Consider the following 21,747-nt stretch of genomic DNA (forward strand, 5'->3'; position numbering starts at 1 on the left):
TATGAGCCACCAGGGAAGCCCGAAAGACACAGATGGAGGAGCTGGGGGATGAACTCAGGGCCTTGTACATGTGAAGTATGCACTCTACCTCAGAGCTACACGCCCTTGCACTGGCAGGCAGATTCTTTACCACTGCACCACCTGGGAAGCCCATATTATTTCATAAGGAGATCTATAAGCACTATAGAATGATCTAGTCTTTCTCAAATATTACAGCATTATTGTTCTGAGCCAAAGTACTAAAGCATCCATAATATGGAGGATGTCAGCTAAGGCTAGACAATCTTCCTATACTTAAACTTGAATTAGGTCATGACTAGAAGCTTCTGTTATTCTCTCATTTTGAATTTAATTTCACACAGATAGAGACAAATGGTTGAAGAAAGGTAGGAAATTCAGCTCTGTTAACCTCTAAGTCATAAATTATATAAGCTCAAAATTTGTCCCAGAAATCTTGTAAGCAACTATTTTAACATAAATAACTATCTGTAGTACTTACGGAGACTACCAAAGATAAATACACTTCAAAACTATCAAATAACCTAAGAGAAAACAAAAACAAAAGATTCTATAATTGAAAAACTGATTTTTTGGCTTTGGAACATTAGGTTTAGCTTTTTTGATAAATCTGTCGAGTTCTATTATGAGAATCATGCATGACCTCAAATAATCAGCAATTTAATCCCAACAAGATAATGCTGTCCAGTTTACATCCATTAGTGTATCAACCGCATTACCCTGGTAGCTCAGATGGTAAAGAATCTGACTGCAATGTAGGAGACCTGGGTTCAATCTCTGGGTCGAGAAGATCCCCTGGAGAAGGGGATGGCTACTCACTCCAGTATTCTTGCCTGGAGAATACTATGGACAGAGGAGCCTGGAGGGCTACAGTCCACAGGGTTGCAAAGAGTTGGACACAACTGTGTGATTAACACTTTCACTTTAGGGCTTCACTGGCGGCTCAGACCATAATCAAACTAATTAAGTAACAAATGCTAGGCTACATGCCAATCAATATGCAGATTAAAAAGCCACGGAGAAGAACTAGCAACGGTTCTGTCACACAGAAACTGTTGAATGCATTTTAAACTTGAAAAAGAAAGAGAGAAAAAAAGAGAATGTTCACGACATTTTTAGTTTTGTTTTTCTTCTCAGAGTCCTCCTAGATAACCTCACAGGGGATGGGGCAGAGAGTCACTAACTATCCTTTCAGCTGAGTATTTTCCCCACACAAGACCTGTCTACATCTGTACATATATTTGCTGTCTTCTAGAGTCTTAACTTCTATAGTAGTATCACCCCCAGAGGTCCAAAGGGATGACTTCATGTTCTTCGCAAACCTAAGGAGAGGGGTGGGAGGAGGAGACGTGCTGACAGAGATTTGAGTCCGAATCTCACAGATGTAATTTGAAGAGGCTCTGGCACTAGAAAGTCACTAATTCTCCATGGAGCTTCGGCAGCCAAAACCACTTAGCTCTAAGCTTTTACAGAATACATAGCTTCTTAAGCACTCTCAAGAAGGAGTTTCCATTCGTGTTCTTTTCAAACACATAGCTTTTTTTCTCTCCATTTCTAAAAGTTTGTCATTTGTGGTTTGGCGCATCGGCAGTTGATGAATGGCCCCAAAAGACATCAGAAGTCCAGTCTGGTTTCAATAACCCCAAAGATATTGGCGGCATCTAAAGGGGATTCTTTTTTCCATCCAACCTTCACTCAGTTTAACTTTTCATGCATCCCTCCTCTCATGCAAAAGACTCTTCAGAATCCCCTCACTCTGCACACTTGACCTCCTCTGTCCCTTCTGCTGAGGTCATCTCCCTCCACTCATCCCCATGTCTCTGGAAGATGATCTAATAATTTCTTTGGGAACCTATCACCCAAAAGGTGACAAGGTTGGTTCTCATCAACTGCCTGAGTTTCCTCTTGCTTCAAAGTGTAGACGCTCTATGACGTGTTCCCATCTCGGTGTCTGTGTCCACACAAGAGCACACAAGCATCTCAGACTTTGTCACTCCAGTATCTACAAGCATGAGTGGTAGTTCCTTCTCAGACAAAAAAAAAAAAAATCACACCTGCTTAACAAAATAACTCAACAGAGAGTAAAAAAATAACTTCAGGAAAGCAGAAGAAATCAACAAGTCTAAGACAGCCCAGTGCTTGTCTTAAGTATTTTTAGCAGTTTTAAACACACTGTGAAGAAAATTTAATGCAGAATGACTTCCTATGAAGGCTCTCCAAGCCTCAACTCCTTCCTGTCAGGAGACTGCATGTCCATTTTTGTTTCGTTACCCAAATGGTAGATATATTCACATATTCTCTAATAGTAAATGAATAATTATTAACTTGCAACTAATTTTAGACAAACTCTTTTCTACATTACTCTTATGAAATAGACATATTAATTTTAAAGACTTTCTTCGGAATTGTTCAGACACAGCTTTCAAGAAAGTGGTATAATCTAGTCCCATTATTTTAAGTATTATCTGATGATCAATGGCTCTTAAATTTACACCTCCAAGGGTGACTTCTCTTCTTGGATGCCAATAAATATCTCAAAATTATCATGTGCAAAATATACCTCTTGATTCCATCTCAACAGCAGCCTACTCATTTCTCAGCTTCCCTATTTCAGTTATTGACTCTGCCATCTACTCAGTAGTCAAGCCAATCACCTAGGATTCATCCCTGAGTCTTCTTTCTCCTTCCTCATCTCCATTTAATCCATCAGCAAGCCTCCATCAGCTCCACCCAAAAAAATGTATGCTGAATTGGATAACTTCTCACAAGGTCCACTGCAACCAAAACAAATTCTAACCATCCCCATTTCTTGCTATGCCATTATAATGACCTCTTTACTGGTCCATCTGTTCTACTCTTGTCCCTAGTGACCATTCTCCTCTCAGTAGTTATAGTGATCCTTTAAGCATATAAACAAAATTACATGTGTCCCTACTTTAAACCCTCCAACGGTTTCCTATTGCTTGTCAATAGAATCCAAACTCTCTCCCTGGTTTAAAGGACCTGCAATCCTTGTTCTTTACCCACCTGCCAATGCAGGAGATGTAAGAGATGCAGGTTCGGTCCTTGGATTGGGAAGATTCCCTGGAGGAGGAAATGGCAACCCCCTCCGGTATTCTCGCCTGGAGAATCCCATGGACAGAGGAGCCTGGCAGGTTACAATCCATAGGGTTGCAGGGAGTCGGACACAACCAAAGCAACTTTTAGCACTTAATCCTTGCTCCTAGTTCATTTTATCTCTCTCTTCCTTACCAGGCATCAGTCATAGTGCCCCTCTGCTCTTTGAACACACCAAATTAATTCCCACTTCAGTCTCACAGCAGCTGCTGCCGAGAAGTCATCTGGCCCCTTTCTAGGCCTCTGCAGAAGAGGTACCGACAGGTTTCAGCTCCAATGACAGCTCTTCAGAGGGACCTTCTGGAGAATGACTACCCTGCTCTGAGGACACCAGTCGCTCTCTAACACCTTCTTTAATTTTCTTCCAACAGGGAAATGATCTCATCTTTTTACTTTTTATCATCTGACTCCTGCCTCAAGAAAGCAAACTCTGAGACAAGAAAGATCCTGCCTGCCTTGCTCAGAGCTACATCGACAGGTCTTGACACAATGCATAGGGCAGTTTCTAAGTCTGGAAACACAAGCTAATACATAATACTTGTAACATTTCATGTAAAATATGAAAAATAACATCAACTGTTTCCAGGCTTTACAGAGATATGAGTAAATATTTCTGAAATGGATGAACAAACGGGTTCAGGAGTCACAAGACTTGGGTTTTAATTCTGACTATTGTTGTTTAGTCACTAAGTCATGTCCAACTCTTTTGCAACTCCATGGACTGTAGCACACCAGGCTCCTCTGCGCATGGAATTTCCTAGGCAAGAATATCAGAGTGGGTTGCCATTCCTTCTCTGGGGGATCAGCCTGACCCAGGGATCGAACCCACATCTCCTGCATTGCAGGTGGATTCTTTACCACTGAGCCACCAGGGAAGACCCAATTCTGACTCTGTCACTCACCAATCTTATGACTCTAAAACAACATGCAAATAAAACTATTCATCTAGAAAATAATACAGGTAATGTAATGTAATATATTAAATGAATCAAAAGACATAATGCATCAAAAAGCAAGTTTTAAACTAAAAAGTATAATACAGTTAAAGGTATTATAAGAATATGATACATGAGTTTTATTTTGTATTATTTTTATATAAAGCTTGGGGTAGACAACCTCTCTGTTTCCTTTTGAATTAAACATGAACTGTCCTTCTTGGGATAACCTTTTGATAATTTATAAAGATAAGCCTTATACATTTCTTTATTGATTCTAAACCTATAAGTTTGTTGCAGAAGCAGGTAGTAATTTTTCTTCACGTGTGTGCTCACTCAGTCATGTCTGACTCTTTGCCACCCCCCGGACTGTAGCCCACCAGGCTCTTCTGTCCATGGGATTACCCAGGCAAGAATACCGGAGTGGGTTGCCATGCCCTCCTCCAGGGAATCTTCCCAATCCTGGGACTGCACCCACGTCTCAAGTCTCCTGCATTGGCAGGTGGGTTCTTTACCACAGCGCCACCTGGGAAGCCCCTTTTCTTCACATAGGTTACAAGTAAAGCTGACAATTTCTTCTAATTGCACGCATTTTAAATTATCCATCCTCTGGATGGTCCCTTATTCACAGCTCCCGTAACAAGCAAAACACTTACGACTCCAGTGTGCTTCTTACAGGATTCAAATGGAAGAGACCCTTCACCAGTTCGCCAGCTGTCCTCACCAATCTCGTCACTCAGGAGAAATTCATTCAGCTTCTGAACACTACAAAAGGCAAACAAGCACAGGATAAGGGTTAAAAATAAAACCACCACCAAAGAAGTTCTACCTAAGTAAACAAACTTTTCCCCCAACCATTTCCATGGTAAGCAAGTCAGCTCTAAGAATCATTTTTCAAGACCAACTGGGAATTCAGCTAGGGAATGCCAGGGACTGATGGCCTCGTGGGACTTGAGCCTTTCAGTGCTTAAAATGGAAGAATCTTAGAAAAATGAGAACCTAAATTCAACCAAATCACTCTTGCACTGTTTTTTTTTTTTTTTTTTTTTGCAACTGTATTTCTTGTTCAAGACAACAGAATTGCAGAGGAACTTGAAACAAGGTGGTTAAAAATAATAATACTACTAACAAAGGAAGTATCATTATTCTAATTTTAAAAGTGAGGGGGAAAAAAGGTACAGAGAAGTAAGTAAAAGCATGTAGCATATAACACAGAGATCAAGGGTCCTCACCCACTATACAACCTTGCATAAGCATTATTTATATGTTGCCCATATTCCAACAACCTGCATAGAGAGGGTCCTCTCCTCAAAATGTCGGCCAAGATCAGTGGTATCAACATCATCTGGGAGCTTCCTCAAAACAGAGAATCTCAGCCCCCCACCCCCCAAGACCTCCTGAAGCAAAATTTGTATTTTAATTGGCTCCAGAGATGCTTCATAAGCATGATACAGTTTAAGAAGCCCTGCTCTAGAAGAGGAGTTCACAAACATCCTTTCCTGTGTTCTCCAAAGGCTGGACACAAGACCCCTTGCCCCACCGACCCCACCCACTCTAAATTTCTCAAACCTGCAACACAGCATCAGAGTAAAAAGAAAGAAAGAAAACAATAACATAACTTGAAAACACCCTTCCATCAATAAAATGATATACTAAAGAAAAGTCAGTGAACTTGAAAGACGAGAAATGCTCCTTTCAACACACTAGGATGCTAATAGTAGACAAACTGGCTTGGTACAGGCAGCATCACCTATAGAGGAAAAACTGCCTATAGAGGAAAAACTGCATCACCTATAGAGGAAAAACTGCCATTGGTAGGAAACTAGGAAATATATACTTCAAACGAAAGATTTCTTTTTTATTTTTCATTTGAGCTGGTAGTCAAGTGCCCCCAGGTAGGTCTCAGTAGTTTGTTTTTGTGACAGACTAATAAAATGAAGAAAAGTATCTGTATGTATAACTGAATTACTTTGCTGTACAGCGGTTATTAATAAAGGGAGATGCCCTGGTGGCTCAGATGATAGAGAATCTGCCTGCAATGCAGGAGACACAAGAGACAATACAAAATTTAAAAAGATAATATAATACAAAATTTAAAAAGACAGATAATAAAAAAGAGAAGAAAAGTAAATTTAATTCAGTTTGTTGCCCATGAACTTTAAGCCCTATAGCCTCGTATTCCATAGAAACTGCTTACTTTCTTCTGAAACATGAAGGTAAATAAAACCCACTGGGGCAGTCTATCTATTAAACTTCTAAATTTCATTTACAGAAAACAAATCATTAAAAAAAATTTTTTTTTTTTAACTGAAGTAGGGGCTTCCCTGGTAACTCAGCTGGTAAAGAATCTGCTTGCAATGCAGGAGACCTTAGTTCAATTCCTGGTTTGGGAAGATCCCCTGGAGCAGAGATAGGCTACCCACTCCAGTATTCTTGGGCTTCTGTGGTGGCTCAGACAGTAAAGAATCCGTCTGCAATGTGGGAGACCTGGATTTGATCCCTGGGTCAGGAAGATCCCCTGAAGAAGGAAGCAGCAACCCACTCCTGTATTCTTGCCTGGGAAATCCCAGAACAGAGGAGCCTGGCAGGCTACAGTCCATGGGATTGCCGAGTTGGACACAACTTAGCAACTAAACAACAACAACAACAATAGTTAATTTATAATATCATGTCAGTGTCAGGTGTACAGCACAGGAATCGAGATATATATATCTGAATATATATATATGCATACTTTTTAGATTCTTTTCCCTTGTAGTTTATTACAAAATATTATGTATAGTTCCCTGTGCTATACAGTAGGTCCTTATTGGTTATCTATTTTATATATATCAGTAGTAGTATGTATATGTTAATTTCATATGAGAAATAATTTTTAATTGAAGTTTAATTGATACAATATTATATAAGTTATAGGTGTACAGTAAAGTGGCTCACAGTTTTTAAAGGTTATACTCCATTTATAGTTACAAAACACTGGCTATATTACCTGTGTTATACAATATATCTTTTGTAGCTTATTTTATGCATAAAAGTTTGGACCTCTTAATGCCCTATGCCTTTGTAGCCCTTCCCTCCTTCCCTTTCCCCAGTGGTAATTACAATACTATAGAGAGCCACTAGTTCTCTATATATCTGTGAACCTCTTTTTTTTTTATATTCATGAGTTCATTGTATTGGGTTGTCCAAAACATTTGTTCAGGCTTTTCCAGAACATCTTGAGGAAAAACCTGAACTAATGTTTTGGCCAACCCAATATTTTTTAGATTTCACTAAAAAGAAATGTTTAAGGAAAGCTTTGACTGAATAATATTCCATTGTATGTATATGCTGTATTTAGTTTATTCATCTGTTGATGGACATTTGGGTTGTTTCACTTTTTGGCTATTGTGATTACTGCTGCTATGAAGATGAGTGTACAGACATCTATTCAAGTCCCTGCTTTCAATTCTTTTGGGTATACACCCAAAACTGGAATTGCTAGATCATATGGTAATTCTATGTTTAATTTTTTGAGCATCTGCCATACTTTTTTTCCATGGTTCTGGATTCCTGACTCAAATATATTTGAATTATGACAACATGGATAATAAACCTTGAAAACATTATGCTAAATAAGATAAGCCAGGCACACACACAAAAAAACAAAAATTACTTAATTCCACTTCTATGAGGTAGCTAGAATATACAGATTCATAGAGACAGAAAGTCAGTGGTGGTCACCAGGGCCTTGGAAGAGAGGCACAAGGGGAGTTACTGTTTAGTGATTATAGAGTTTCATTTTGAGAAAATGAAAAAGTTCTGGAGATGGACTGTGGTAATGTTTACATGACAGTACTGAAAGCCACTGAACTGTACACTTAAAGTGGCTTAAATGATAAATTGTATGTTGTATATATATTACTGATATTTTAAAAATAATTTCAGAACCAAAAAAAAAAAAAAAAAACAACGAAGAAAAAAAGAGAGTTTGGGGTTCTGCACTCTCTTTAAGTCTTTGACAGCAAAGCCTGATCATACAGACTTGAAAGATGGCATAGAAATGCCTTAGGAAAAGACGTTCCTTTCTTTACTTTTGTAGACTTTGTCATTCTGTTCTAATGTCTTGAAGAGATTGGATTTTAAGGAGTACAGCTTTATCAATCAAAGGAATACCTTTTAAACAACCTCACACTATGTCTCTGTATACAAAGTATGCGGCCGGGTTCATATGTCTTTGTAACTCTAAGTCCAGTAGCCCCTGGCACACATTACTCAATGAATGCTTGTTGAATCAGTCAAAGAAGGTATAAACCAATGATTCAGACATTCAAGTAAGCTCAGTTGACTCAATTTTCCATTTCTAGCACACATGCAAATCTTACTGAAGTTTTTATGAAATTAACGAGCCCCATTCTGGCTGAAGGTCTTCGCATGTGGCTCAGTGGTAGAGTCTGCCTCCAATGCAGGAGACATGGGTTGGATCTCTGGATTGGGAAGCTCTGCTGGAGAAGGAAATGACAATCCACTCCAGTATTCTCGCCTGGGAAATCCCATGGACAGAAGAACCTGGCAGGCTATAGTCCATGGGGTCGTGAAAGAGTGTGACTGGAGCATGGGTAGGACTTTCTTTCCTTTTCATAAGATCCCACTTTGGATCTCCAATTAGTGAACCTCAGAGGACCCAATACTAGCACTTTTCTGAACCTCCCCCTCCATTTCCCCTCCCTTGTCCCCATTATTCCAGGCTTTCTGGCTAAGGGTCCCCTGAACTGCTGTTTTGTTTGTTTTGTTACTGTCTATCTCTCCCACTAGACTGTGAAGTCTTTAAAACAAGATTTTCATCTTCAGAATCTAGCCCAGTGCCAAAAATATAACATAGCAATTCCTCAAATATGTCTGCTGAATGAATAAATAGGTAATACAAAAAGCATTTCCTGTTCATATGAGGGCCTTTTAGAACTCACAGAGGCAAAACAATTATGGAAAATGCATGAATCCTGACCAAGGGTGAAGTAACTGCCACCATGCTGCCAGGGTTGTATTTTTACAATGCAAATCTGTTCAAACAGTCCTCGCCTTAAAATAACAAATGGCCACCCTGCACTTTTCAGCATCATTGGCATCCTTTATCTGCTCACTGGGATTTTACTCTCCAGCTTTATCCGCTATTGCTTGCCACATCAGAACCTTTCTCCCACTCCATGCAATTAAGTTTAGTCCCCAGAAAGTACTGACTGGACTGTCTCCCTTCTTTCTCGATAAGCTTCAGTGAGCCTTATATATGGCCCATGGCATTCTGAGTAGTGCTCTATCACAGCATTATGCACCATGGTATAACTAGCTTCCCTGCCCAGTTTCTCCAGCTAGACTGTGGACTCCTGTGGATCTCACTCCATCTTTCATCGCTGCCATCCCCAGTGTTTAGCAAGATACCTAAACCACTTAATAATTGAATGTGGACCCACAGAAACACACTTCTCTGAAGCATGGAATGGAATTTAGTAAAATAGTGGCACATTAGTAAAATGGAGATTTGTTCAATATTTAATATATTTAGGCAATGTGCTGGACATTTTTCATGTATCATCTCATTTAATTCTCCCAACTTCCATAAGCAGGAGGCCTTATGATGCTCATCTGATAAGCGAGGAAACTGACCCACAGAGGCACCAAATAACATGCCTGTAGTTGAACAGTAACAGAGCTTGCGGTTGAACAGTTGCTATGCAGGTATTGCAAGCAGGTAAATTTGATCCCGACCAATTTCCTATCCTGCCTCCATCACCTTTATTGTTCAGCGTTTTACTAATTTCTTATTTGACTAGGTAATTCATAAAAGTATTTAAGGTTTTAAAAAGAATTTTTTGATATGAATCATTTCTAAAGTCTTTATTGAATTTGCTACAATATTGCTTCTGTTGTTGATGCTCTGGTTTTTTGGCCACTTGGCATGTGGGATCTTAGCTCTTCAACCACAGATTTAATTTCCAACCGTTACATTGGAAGGTGAATTCTTAACCACTGGACCACCAGGGAAGTCCCAGTATTTAAATTTATGTTACCCATGGTATTTTTTCACTTTTCAAATTTGTGTGGTTAGATACAGTTTGAGTACCTTGGGGCTTCCCAGGTGGCACTCCTGGTAAAGAATCCACCTGCCAATGCAAGAGACTCAAGAGACGTGGGTTCAATTCCCTGGAGGAGAAAATGGCAACCCACTCCAGTATTCTTGTCTGGGAAATCCCATGGACAGAGGATGGTGGACTACACAGTCTGTGAGGTCACAGAGTCAGACATGACTGAGCATATACATATATATGAGTATCTCGGACAGGTACTATGTTTTGGGGGAATAACTGATTTTTTTTACTGGCAGTTACATGTTTTTCTTGTCGGAACCATGAAAGTTTTGTAAATGCAGACCGGGTCAACCTGTGAGCAGGCTCTATGATAAATATCAGTAACAATTTATTTGATTGAAGGTAATCACAGTAGACTAGCCAAATATACTTTCCTCTGGGAGGTCCATGAGAGAAAGGACACAAAATTATCTTCCAACAAAGCAAGGGATTCGTTTTACACATTTTTTCCTTGGCAAATGACATCTTTGGACATAGATACTGCATTATACTTCAAATACCAGAAACCTAAACTCAAATTATTTATAAAGGATACAACATAGCAACTGACATTTTCCTCCAGAAAAGCAATTTACATTAACTATTTTCTTACAAAGAAACTAAAGAGGACAAGAAAGGCAAGCGTCCAGAAAAAGACCACTCTTATTCAAGTATTTTAATATTTAAGAAATTAGTGACTTTCCTACTTTTTCTTCACTTCTTTCCTTCTGTTTTGCAAATGCAGACTGGAACATATCATCGTAAAAGGTCGGAAGAACTCAAATGATGTAAAATGCTGGAGTTAAGAAGTGATAACCTGAATCTTTAATTGCCTCTTTCTTCCATTTTATTATGTATGTATAAGGTCCCACCCACTGAGCACCACAAGCAATTGAATCTAACAAGCTAAACATTTTTAAAAGAAAGCATAGAATTTTCTCAAGGCAACACATTTCCCATGGCACAGAATTTCCCTATAGCAGAGAAGTTCAGATGTCTCTTCCATGCACATGTAGCACATGTCGGGGTATATGGTGCACCCCATTCTAACCCACCAAATTTCAGAATGCATCTGAATGTAGCAAATAACTTGGACTTCTCCAGTCCTGAGAAGCAGTTTCAAAATCAGCTAACCAAAGTCTCCAATTATAAACAGGCTGCTTCAACTCGCTGTGGGCCAACTGGCATTCAAGACTGGTCATGGGATCCCAGGCGCAGAGGAAAATGCCGAGCCCAGTCCACACTGGGAAAAATGCTCATTTAGGTTCCAAGAACCAGCATACAGTGGGAAAAAGCACTGGCCTCTTCTGTTGACTGGTCATTTCCCTAGGACCCACAAATCAACCACTGAAATTCACTTTAGAGAAGCAAGCTTTTATAAGCTGATTTCATTTGGCCTATGGCTTGGGAAATCTGGAGCTGAGCCCTGAAAACGGGCTGGTCTTTATCAAACTGGCAAATGCCTGTTCCCTGGAACATACAGAAGAGAGAGTGCAATGCAGTGCAGTGTATACAGGGATTATGATCCACTCTCAGTTTCAGTAGGATGCACTACAGCAGGATTATATACTGTGGACTTGGGGAAACACACACCCCTAGATTAATTAGGTTTTTTTTTTTCATAGCAACATAGTTAAAGTCCTTTCACTGTTTGGTAACCTCCTGATTTCAGAGGAGTGATCTATTATTAGTTATCAACTGTTTTCTATCTCCACTTGTAGCACAAAGTCAAATTCGATTAAGAAGGCAGCAATGAGAGGGGCAACTATTAAATGGAGAAAATGAAAATAAGAACCAAAATAGCAGACTCTGGCCATTTATCAGTTTTATTGTTTGAAGTGGCTTCTCTTCCAGGGCACTGCCTAATTTGGAAGTGGTGCTACAGAAATCAGTCAGTGATCCGTATGAATGTTTCAGGAGGCAGAACAATGAGTAAAGAAAATGAGGGCAGATGAGTCCAGAGGGCCTGAGCTTTAAATGCTGAACAGCCCCAGAGTCTGTTCCTAATGACATATCTTACAGAATAGGATTGTAATGATCATGATATGAATCAGCATAACCAATCACAATTTGATTTATAATAAGATAAGGTGTGGCAGTATAGTGGTGAGCATAGCTGCATCCAAGCAGATGTATAGTTCAGTTCAGACACTCAGTCATGTCCAACTCTTTGCGACCCCATGGACTGCAGAACACCAGGCCTCCTTGCCCAATACCAACTCCTGGAGTTTACTCAAATTCATGTCAATCAAGTCGGTGATGCCATCCAACCATCTCATCCTCTGTCATCCCTTTCTCCTTTCTTCAATCTTTCCCAGCATCCAGATCTTTTCCAATGAGTCAGTTCTTCACATGAGGTGGCCAAAGTATTGGAGTTTCAGCTTCAGCATCAGTCCTTCCAATGAATATTCAGGACTGATTTCCTTTACAATGGACTGGTTGGATCTCCTTGCAGTCCAAGGGACTTACTTCTCCAACACCAGAGTTCAAAAGCATCAATTCTTCAGTGCTCAGCTTTCTTTATAGTGCAACTCTCACATCCATACATGACTACTGGAAAAACCATAGCCTTGACTAGACAGACCATTGTTGGCACAGTAATGTCTCTGCTTTCTAATATGCTGTCTAGGTTGGTCATAACTTTTCTTTCAAGGAGCAAGCGTCTTTTAATTTCATGGGTGCAGTCACCATCTCCAGTGATTTTGGAGCCCCAAAAATAAAGTCTGTCACTGTTTCCACTGTTTTCCCATACATTTGCCATGAAGTGATGGGACCAGATTCCATGATCTTAGTTTCCTGGATGTTGAGCTTTAAACCAACTTTTTCACTCTCCTCTTTCACTTTCATCAAGAGGCTCTTTAGCTCTTTGCATTCTGCCATAGGGGTGGTGTCATCTGTGTATCTGAGGTTATTGATATTTCTCCCAGCAATCTTGATTCCAGCATGTGCTTCCTCCAGCCCAGCATTTCTCATGATGTACTCTGCATATAAGTTAAATAAGCAGGGTGACAATATACAGCCGTGACGTACTCCTTTCCCTATTTGGAACCAGTCTGTTGTTTCGTGTCCAGTTCTAACTGCTTCCCAACCTGCATACAGATTTCTCAAGGGCAGGTCAGGTGGTCTGGTATTCCCATCTCTTGAAGAATTTTCCACAGTTTATTGTGATCCACACAGTCAAAGGCTTTGGCATAGTCAATAAAGCAGAAATAGATGCTTTTCTGGAACTCTCTTGCTTTTTCCATGATCCAATGGATGTTGGCATTTTGATCCCTGGCTCCTCTGCCTTTTCTAAAACCAGCTTGAACATCTGGAAGTTCATGATTCACATACTTTTGAAGCCTGACTTGGAGAATTTTGAGCATTACTTTGCTAGTGTGTGAGATAAGTGCAATTGTGCAGTAGTTTGAGCATTCTTTGGCATTGCCTTTCTTTGGGATTGGAATGAAAACTGACCTTTTCTAGTCCTGTGGCCACTGCTGAGTTTTCCAAATGTGCTGGCATATTGAGTGCAGCACTTTCACAGCATCATCTTTTAGGATTTGAAATAGCTCAACTGGAATTCCATCACCTCCACTTGCTTTGTTTGTAGTGGTGCTTCCTAAGGCCCACTTGACTTTGCATTCCAGATGTCTGGCTCTAGGTGAGTGATCATACCATCGTGTTTATCTGAGTTGTGAAGATCTTTTTTGTATAGTTCTGTGTATTCTTGCCAGCTCTTCTTAATATCTTCTGCTTCTGTTACATCCATACCATTTCTGTCCTTTATTGTGCCCATCTTTGCATGCAATATTCCCTTGGTATCTCTAATTTTCTTGAAGAGAACTCTAGTCTTTCCCATTCTATTGTTTTCCTCCATTTCTTTGCACTGATCACTGAAGAAGGCTTTCTTATCTCTTCTTGCTATTCTTTGGAACTCTGCATTCAAATGGGTATATCTTTCCTTTCTCCCTTGCTTTTTGCTTCTCTTCTTTTCTAAGCTATTTGTAAGGCCTCCTTCTGATCTTTTCATTGGGGATGGTCTTGATCTCTGCCTCCTGTACAATGTCACAAACCTCCATCCATAGTTCATCAGGCACTCTATCAGATCTAATCCCTTGAATCTATTTCTCACTTCCATTGTATAATCATAAGGGATTTGATTTAGGTCATACCTGAATGGTCTAGTGGTTTTCCCTACTTTCTTCAATTTAAGTCTGGATTTGGCAATAAAGAGTTCATGATCTGAGCCACAGTCAGCTCCTGGTCTTGTTTTTGCTAACTGAATAGAGCTTCTCCATCTTTGGCTACAAAGAATATAATCAATCTGATTTTGGTGTTGACCATCTGGTGATGTCCATGTGTAGAGTCTTCTGTGTTGTTGGAAGAGGATATTTGCTATGACCAGTGCATTCTCTTGGCAAAACTTTGTTAGCCTTTGCCGTGCTTCATTCTTTACTCCAAGGCCAAATTTGCCTATTACTCCAGGTGTTTCTTGACTTCCTACTTTTGAATTCCAGTCCCCTATAATGAAAAGGACATCTTTTTTGGGTGTTAGTTCTAGAAGGTCTTGTAGGTCTTCATAGAACAGTTCAACTTCAGCTTCTTCAGCATTACTTGTTGGGGTATAGACTTGGATTACTGTGATATTGAATGGTTTGCCTTGGAAACAAACAGAGATCATTCTGTCATTTTTGAGATTGCCTCCAAGAACTGCATTTTGGACCCTTTTGTTGACTATGATGGCTACTCCATTTCTTCTAAGGGATTCTTGCCCACAGTAGTAGATATAGTGGTCATCTGAGTTAAATTCACCCATCTACCCAAGCAGTTGACTTGGGTTCATTTCCTGGACAATGCAGTGAGCTAACCTTTGGGGCTTCCTAGTGGCTCAGATGGTAAAAGATTCTGTCTGCAGTACAGGAGACCTGGGTTCAATCCCTGGGTCAGGAAGATTCCCTGGAGAAGGGAATGGCTATCTACTCCAGTATTCTTACCTGGAGAATTCCATGAACAGTATGGACAGAGGAGTCTGGCAAGCTACAGTCCACGGGGTCACAAAAAGTCAGACACGGCTGAGCAGCTAACACAAGTTATACACATCATAATGACATTTTGGGTTAAGTCATTAAGTCACTATATACTATTGCCTAAAACTGGAGCTTCTGTTATTTTGAATGTTAAATACCAGTTTTCTCAATAATACATAAACAGTGGGAAAGTTGCCTCATTTTTAAAGGTCTTATGATAGATGCTCCATATTACTAGCAATGGCAACACTACGCTTAGTATAGTTAAGGCTTCAATTTTCCAGTTTTCTTTCTGTATTGCAACATCTTGGTTTTTTTTTTTCCAAAGGCCAGATATAAATATGATAAATACTGTTTATGAAACGTGCTGAGGTTTTATAAGGTGTATAAAACTTCATAGCAAAAAGCAAAATACTATCTTAAGAATACCTATCAAATATAGTAGACTAAGCACACACGGTGCAGTATAATACAGTTTTCTAACACATCTATTATATAACACAAGTCAAAATGGTGGGAAAATGATTGCTATCAGATCACGTCTCTTTATAGCTGTGTACTATGGGACACTGTGAGTCGAAGGTGAGGTCCACACTGATTAGAAACACTACAAAAATATACTTAAAGTGAACAAAACACTGCACTCAGTTCTGCAAAGTCTTCCCATTTGCAGAGACTGTGAGTCTGGAATTTTATTTATTTTTTCTTTGCCAAACTAAACTAAAATAAAACAGAAAATATGTGTTGATGTGAACATTATCACTGTTGGTAAAAATATAAACTGGCCCAGCTTTGCTGGAAAACATTATGGCTATACTCATTAAAAAAATCTTAAAAACCTGTTACACCTTTTGACCTATATCTCCTTTAAGGGAAAACCACATGGCCATCCTCATTAAGGGCCTTAAGAAGATGCACACTAATCAGAATGAGTGTTGACACTTCTAGAAATCTGACTTTAGAAAATGATCAGAGGAAAGTTTGAAGATAAAGAGATGCTTCTCTCAGACATTATTTATGGTAGGGTGAAAACAGAAATATTCTAAATGTCCAATAAAGTGGTAACTGTTAAGTAAATTCAAATAGTTCCAAACAATGGAATATCACGTAGCCAGTAAATATCATGCCTATGGTCTTAATGAGGGAGAAAATAACCAAAACATTTTTATTTTAGAGTAATTATTTTTACATGAAATAAGGGACTGAAAGGTCTCATAGCAAAGTTTTAACAAGTTATCTCTGATACCAAGTGATCTCTGGGCAGTGATTAAGATTTTTTTTTATACATTTTCTAACTTACTATCATGAGCGTGTGGGCTTTCAAGGTGTTGCTAGTGGTAAAGAACCTGCCTACTAATGCAGGAGATGTAAGAGATGCAGGTTCAATCCCTGGGTCGGGAAGATTCCCTGGAGGAAGCCATGGCAACCCACTTCAGTATTCTTGCCCAGAGAATCCTATGGTCAAAGGAGCCTGCCGGGCTACAGTCTGTGGGGTCGCAAAGAGTTGGACACAACAGAAGTGCCTAAACCAGTGCCAACACGAGCAAGTAGTATTTCTATAATCAAGCAAAAAACCCAGACATTCCAGCACATACCTGACGATGGCTTTGACTGCAAACCTGACCACGGTGGAGAGCAGGAAGAGAGGGGTGACCAGGATGTGGAAGAGCGACAGCGAAGCAAAGGCCTCCGCAGGTTTGAGGTTGTTCCCGCTGGCATATGCGTGGGTCACAAACGTCTGTGCAAAGAAAGGGTGTTAGAGAAAGCTGGAGAAAGCTTCACAAATACTTACATTAAATTTTGCAAACCGAACACCTTCTTCTATGCCAGCATGCCCACTGCAACTCTGAAAAATACTATTACTTCATCCAAATTACTCCCTAAGAAAAACAACACGTGAGTACTTAAGTACTAAAATACTAGAGTACTTAATGGTCTACATGAGTTCTAGCAGTAAACTTGAGAAAAGGGCCAAACAGATTCTAAAGATTAGAAAACTGACTTCTGTCAAATTACTGAAAAGGGGGAATAGCTATGAGAGAATCCAGAATTCTTAACACCTAGTACGGCTCTTTCCAACCACTACTAAATTTTTTGAGAAAGAAAAAAGAAAATTCCATTGTTTGGGGGTCCCTATTGTGGCTCTTTCCTAAAATCGCCAACACTGGTATCCAAGGCAAACTTACATTTCTAAATGTAATACCAGTTCCTGGGTTTGTCCTTTTCTTTTGAAATGTAATCATTTAACATTTTGGGGTTGTTGATCTAGTACTATCCTTGTTGTAAGATGTCCAGGAACCAGGTCCTGGATGTTAGAACAGTAAGTTCTCAGCCTCTGTTAATTTTGCTCCCTGGGCACATTTGGCAGTATCTGGGGATATTTTTGATGGTACAAATGGCATTTAATAAGTGGAAGCCAGAGATGCTACTAGACAACCTAATGCAGAACACACAAAGAATTAATTATTGAGCCCAAAGTTCCATAGTGCCATGGTTGAGAAACCCCAGATTAGAACCATCACAGTGGAGACAGCAAAGAGAAAACCGGAGATAGCAAAAAGGCGGTAATACATGTTACCACCCACACATGCTTACTCCTAAGTCATTTCTAAACACTGATTTGGTTCCATTTCTAAAGGTAAGAAAACATGTCTTACAGCAAGAACAGCTGCTATGGGAATTGCCGCATTCATGAAAACTGTGGAAAGAAAGCAAAGACATTAGTGTCATTGAACTGTGAAACATCTTCAGGAACTTTATTTATTTATTATTATTTTAACTTTCCTTGAAGACATCAAGGATTGAATGCATTAAATAACATTTTGTCTTTGAGTCCACAAACATTTCCCAGTTGGTATTTCTTGTTTCACAGTTGTGAACTCCCACACATGAGTCTTAAGCAGAAAATGTTCTAGTTTATTGAAAAATTATTTTTGAGCATTGATTTCTTTTTTTGGCTGAGCCACACAGCAAGCTGGATCTTCGTTCCCCAGCAAGGAACCCCCTGCCCTGGAATACACTGGAAGTGTGGAGTCTTAAGCACAGGACCACCAGGGAAGTCCCCCAAAATTATATTTTTATGAAATGTTACAAAAAGCAAAGTTTAAATAAAATAATCCTTTAATGACTGAAGTTATTAGAACTTAACAAATACACATTCTTCAGAGTATTTACAATCTACATTTTTTCCCCACTAAACTAACTTAAAAATATGAAAACTGGGATATTACACAGATAAAGGGGGGCTTCCCTGGTGGCTCAGATGGTGAAGAATCCGCCTGCAATGCAGGAGACCTGGGTTTGATCCCTGAGTCAGGAAGATCCCTTGAAGAAGGGAATGGCAATCCACTCCAGTATTCTTGTCTGGAGATCCCATGGACAGAGGACCCTGGTGGGCTGCAGTCCATGAGTTTGCAAAGAGACATAACTGAGCGGTTAACACTTTCATTTTCACACACGGACAAAAAGCAAGAATTTGACATTATGTGAAAAATCTCCTTCCCGAAGTGATATTAATTTTCACTTAGAGACCTTTTGTTTGATAAAATAACTCCATATCCTGGGCCCTCTGCTTGTTTAAATCTCTCCAGGGCTATAGTGCACTATCATTTGGTAAACATGATACACAGAACCGAAATAAGAAAAACTCAGATTTAGGCTAAAATACTTGCATTTGGAAGTAATAGGGGAAAAAAAAAATCAAAAGCCAAGTTGATGATTTGTAGTTATTTTGTCATAAAACATAGAGTTTTAGGGACAGAGGACCAAAAAGCAACTGCATTGTTGGTAACAGAGCCAGGCAATGGCAGAGTAAGAACTAGAATCTAATTTTCTCAACACTCAAAAGAGTCCACCTATACAGAGTAAAGTCAGAAAAAGAAAAACAAATATAGTATATGAATGCACATTTATGGAATCTAGAAAAATGGTATAGAAGACTTAATTTGCAAACCAGAAAAAGAGACACAGACATAGAGAACAAATGTATAGATACCAAGGGGGAAAGGTGTGGGGTGGGAGGAACTGGGAAATTGGGATTGATACATATACACTATTGATACTATGTGTAAAATAGATGATTAACAAGAACCTATGGTATAGCACAGGGAACTCAGTGCCTTGGTGTCCTAAACAGGAGGGAAATTCAAAAAGGAGGGGATATACGTGCCTGGAAAATCCCATGGACGGAGGAGCCTGGTAGGCTGCAGTCCATGGGGTCGCTAAGGGTTGGACATGACTGAGCAACTTCAGTTTCACTTTTCACTCTCATTCATTGGAGAAGGAAATGGCAACCCACTCTAGGGTTCTTGCCTGGAGAATCCCAGGGACGGGGGAGCCTGATGGGCTGCCGTCTATGGGGTCGCACAGAGTTGGACACGACTGAAGCGACTTAGCAGCAGCAGCAGCAGCATACGTATGTATACATGGCTGAGTCATTGTTTGCTGTACAGCAGAAACTAACACAACACTGTAAAGCAACTACCCTCCAATAAAAATTAATTAATAAAAAAGAGAATCCTTCCAAAGTCACCACCAGCTCTCAGGATCTGCTTTCATGAACTGTCCTTACCATCACATACAGACTTAGCCTGTGCTTTTAAAGGTCCAGAAGAGGCTTAGATACCAAATCTGACTTCTTGTACGGTACCAGCAATCCAAACACAGCTCTGAGAGTCGTAATAGTACAGATGAAGAGCCGTGTTTCCATCATCTTTTTCAGGCTAGTGTTACCTTATTTTTTTCTAAGTTACCTTATTTTTTTCTTTTCCTCCATATCATTACTTATAACTCATTCTGCTGCTGCTATTGCTGCTAAGTCGCTTCAGTCGTGTCCGACTCTGTGCGACGCCATAGACGGCAGCCCACCAGGCTCCTCCATCCTTGGGATTCTCCAGGCAAGAATACTGGAGTGGGTTGCCATTTCCTTCTCCGATGCAAGCATGCATGCTAAGTCACTTCAGTCGTGTCCGACTCTGTGTGATCCCGTGGACAGCAGCCCACCAGGCTCCTCCATCCCTGGGATTCTCCAGGCAAGAACACTGAGGTAGGTTGCCATTTCCTTCTCCAATAACTCATTCTAAATATCTTTAAATAAGTAATCTCTTGATAAGGGAGAGCGAGAACAGCTGCTATTTTATTAAAAACTACTTATCTGGCACCCTGCACCCAATGCAGGAAGTGGAACCATTTCTACCTCAGCATAAAGATGAGAATGAGACACACGAGGTCACAGCTGGGCTTCTCAGACAGTGCTCACCACCACTTCATTCTGCCACTACCCAGCAACTCACATTACTCACATATGATAGGAGCACCTTCATGTGTATTCTCCTATTTAATGATTACAACCCCAGTGCAATAAAGAAAACAGCAAGGATGAGTAACAGGCAAGATTCTAAACTAGGAGATGACACAGCTTGGATTAAAACCCACACTTTTCTGGTCAAAAGCTTCATGTTCTTCCCACTTCTTCATGTAAAACTCTATCAAAGTGAAGAGAGAAAAAATAAAAGTGTTGTTCATTCTTTTTTTTTTTTGCCAATAAATTAAATCCATAAACAGCACTTATCCATTTGGAAGTGGAGATTAGGAAATAATTCAACCGAATTTCTTTTGCCCCCAGATATCATCTCCAGTGGCAAGAACATTGATTCACAGAGATGGATCTTCTGTTCTATTAGCATTTGTCCCGTTTAACTTTGTTTTTCAATATTTCCCGATACCATGGATTGAGGATTTTTATGTACATTATCTTACTTAATTCCCCCAGGCATGCTTAATACAGCCCAACTTCCTGATGAGGAAACCGAGATGCCACCAAACGCTGACCAAGGTTGCAGAGTGGACAAGGGACTGAGGCAGGATTTCATTTCACGTCAGCCTGCACTCCAAGACCCAACAATAACCACTATGTTGTATGGCTGACTTTTTTATTTGATTTTTTTTATGGTTTTCTGCAAATACCATTTACTAGATATTTTTAACAGTTACAGAACAGTGCCACATTCACTGTTTCATTTGATTCTCACACTATACCTGTGAGAAGGTATCCTCTCTCTCCTTTTTTTTAAAAAAGATTTTTTGATGTGAACCATCTTTGAAGTATTTTACTGAATTTGTTAGAACACTGCTTCTGTTTTATGTTTTGGTTTTTTGGCTGTGAGGGATGTAGGATCTTAGCTCCCTGACCAGGGGTTGAACCCGCACCCTCTGCATTGGAAGGTGAAGTCTTAAAACACTGGACCACCAGGGAAGTCCTGAGAAAGGCATTATTTTTATTATACCAATTTTTAGAGGAGGAAACTGAGGGAGTGAGGTTACTGAACACTAGCCCACTTGCCAGGTGCTTTATACACAATGAGTACAAAGCACTTGATGTACTGCCTGGAATACAGTCAACCAACAAGTCAATCAACATCTGCAGCATTCTTTAATCTATTATCATCTTTACCACAATCCACATGATAGAGATTTTTATCATCCAATGTTACGGATGAAAAAAATTGAGGCTTGGAGAACAGAAGTAGTGATTTGGTCAAAGTTGGTGATGGACAGGGAGGCCTGGCG

General features: G+C 39.8%; 1 protein-coding gene across 7 annotated transcripts in view; it reads right to left on the reverse strand.

Moving 5' to 3' along the window:
- The window catches only part of ABCC9 (ATP binding cassette subfamily C member 9), a 154,356-nt gene that overhangs the window by 97,840 nt on the left and 34,769 nt on the right, over positions 1-21,747 (reverse strand). For all 7 annotated transcript variants that reach the window (XM_006067642.4, XM_006067643.4, XM_025283380.3 and 4 more), the window contains 3 exons: positions 17,838-17,878; positions 16,776-16,918; positions 4,727-4,835 (listed from right to left, as the gene is read on the reverse strand). In XM_006067642.4, coding sequence (XP_006067704.1) covers positions 4,727-4,835; positions 16,776-16,918; positions 17,838-17,878 — 293 coding nt within the window. The remainder of the gene's footprint in view (positions 1-4,726; positions 4,836-16,775; positions 16,919-17,837; positions 17,879-21,747) is intronic.

Source organism: Bubalus bubalis, chromosome 4 (assembly GCF_019923935.1).
Source record: "Bubalus bubalis isolate 160015118507 breed Murrah chromosome 4, NDDB_SH_1, whole genome shotgun sequence".
Taxonomy (NCBI): Eukaryota; Metazoa; Chordata; class Mammalia; order Artiodactyla; family Bovidae; genus Bubalus; species Bubalus bubalis.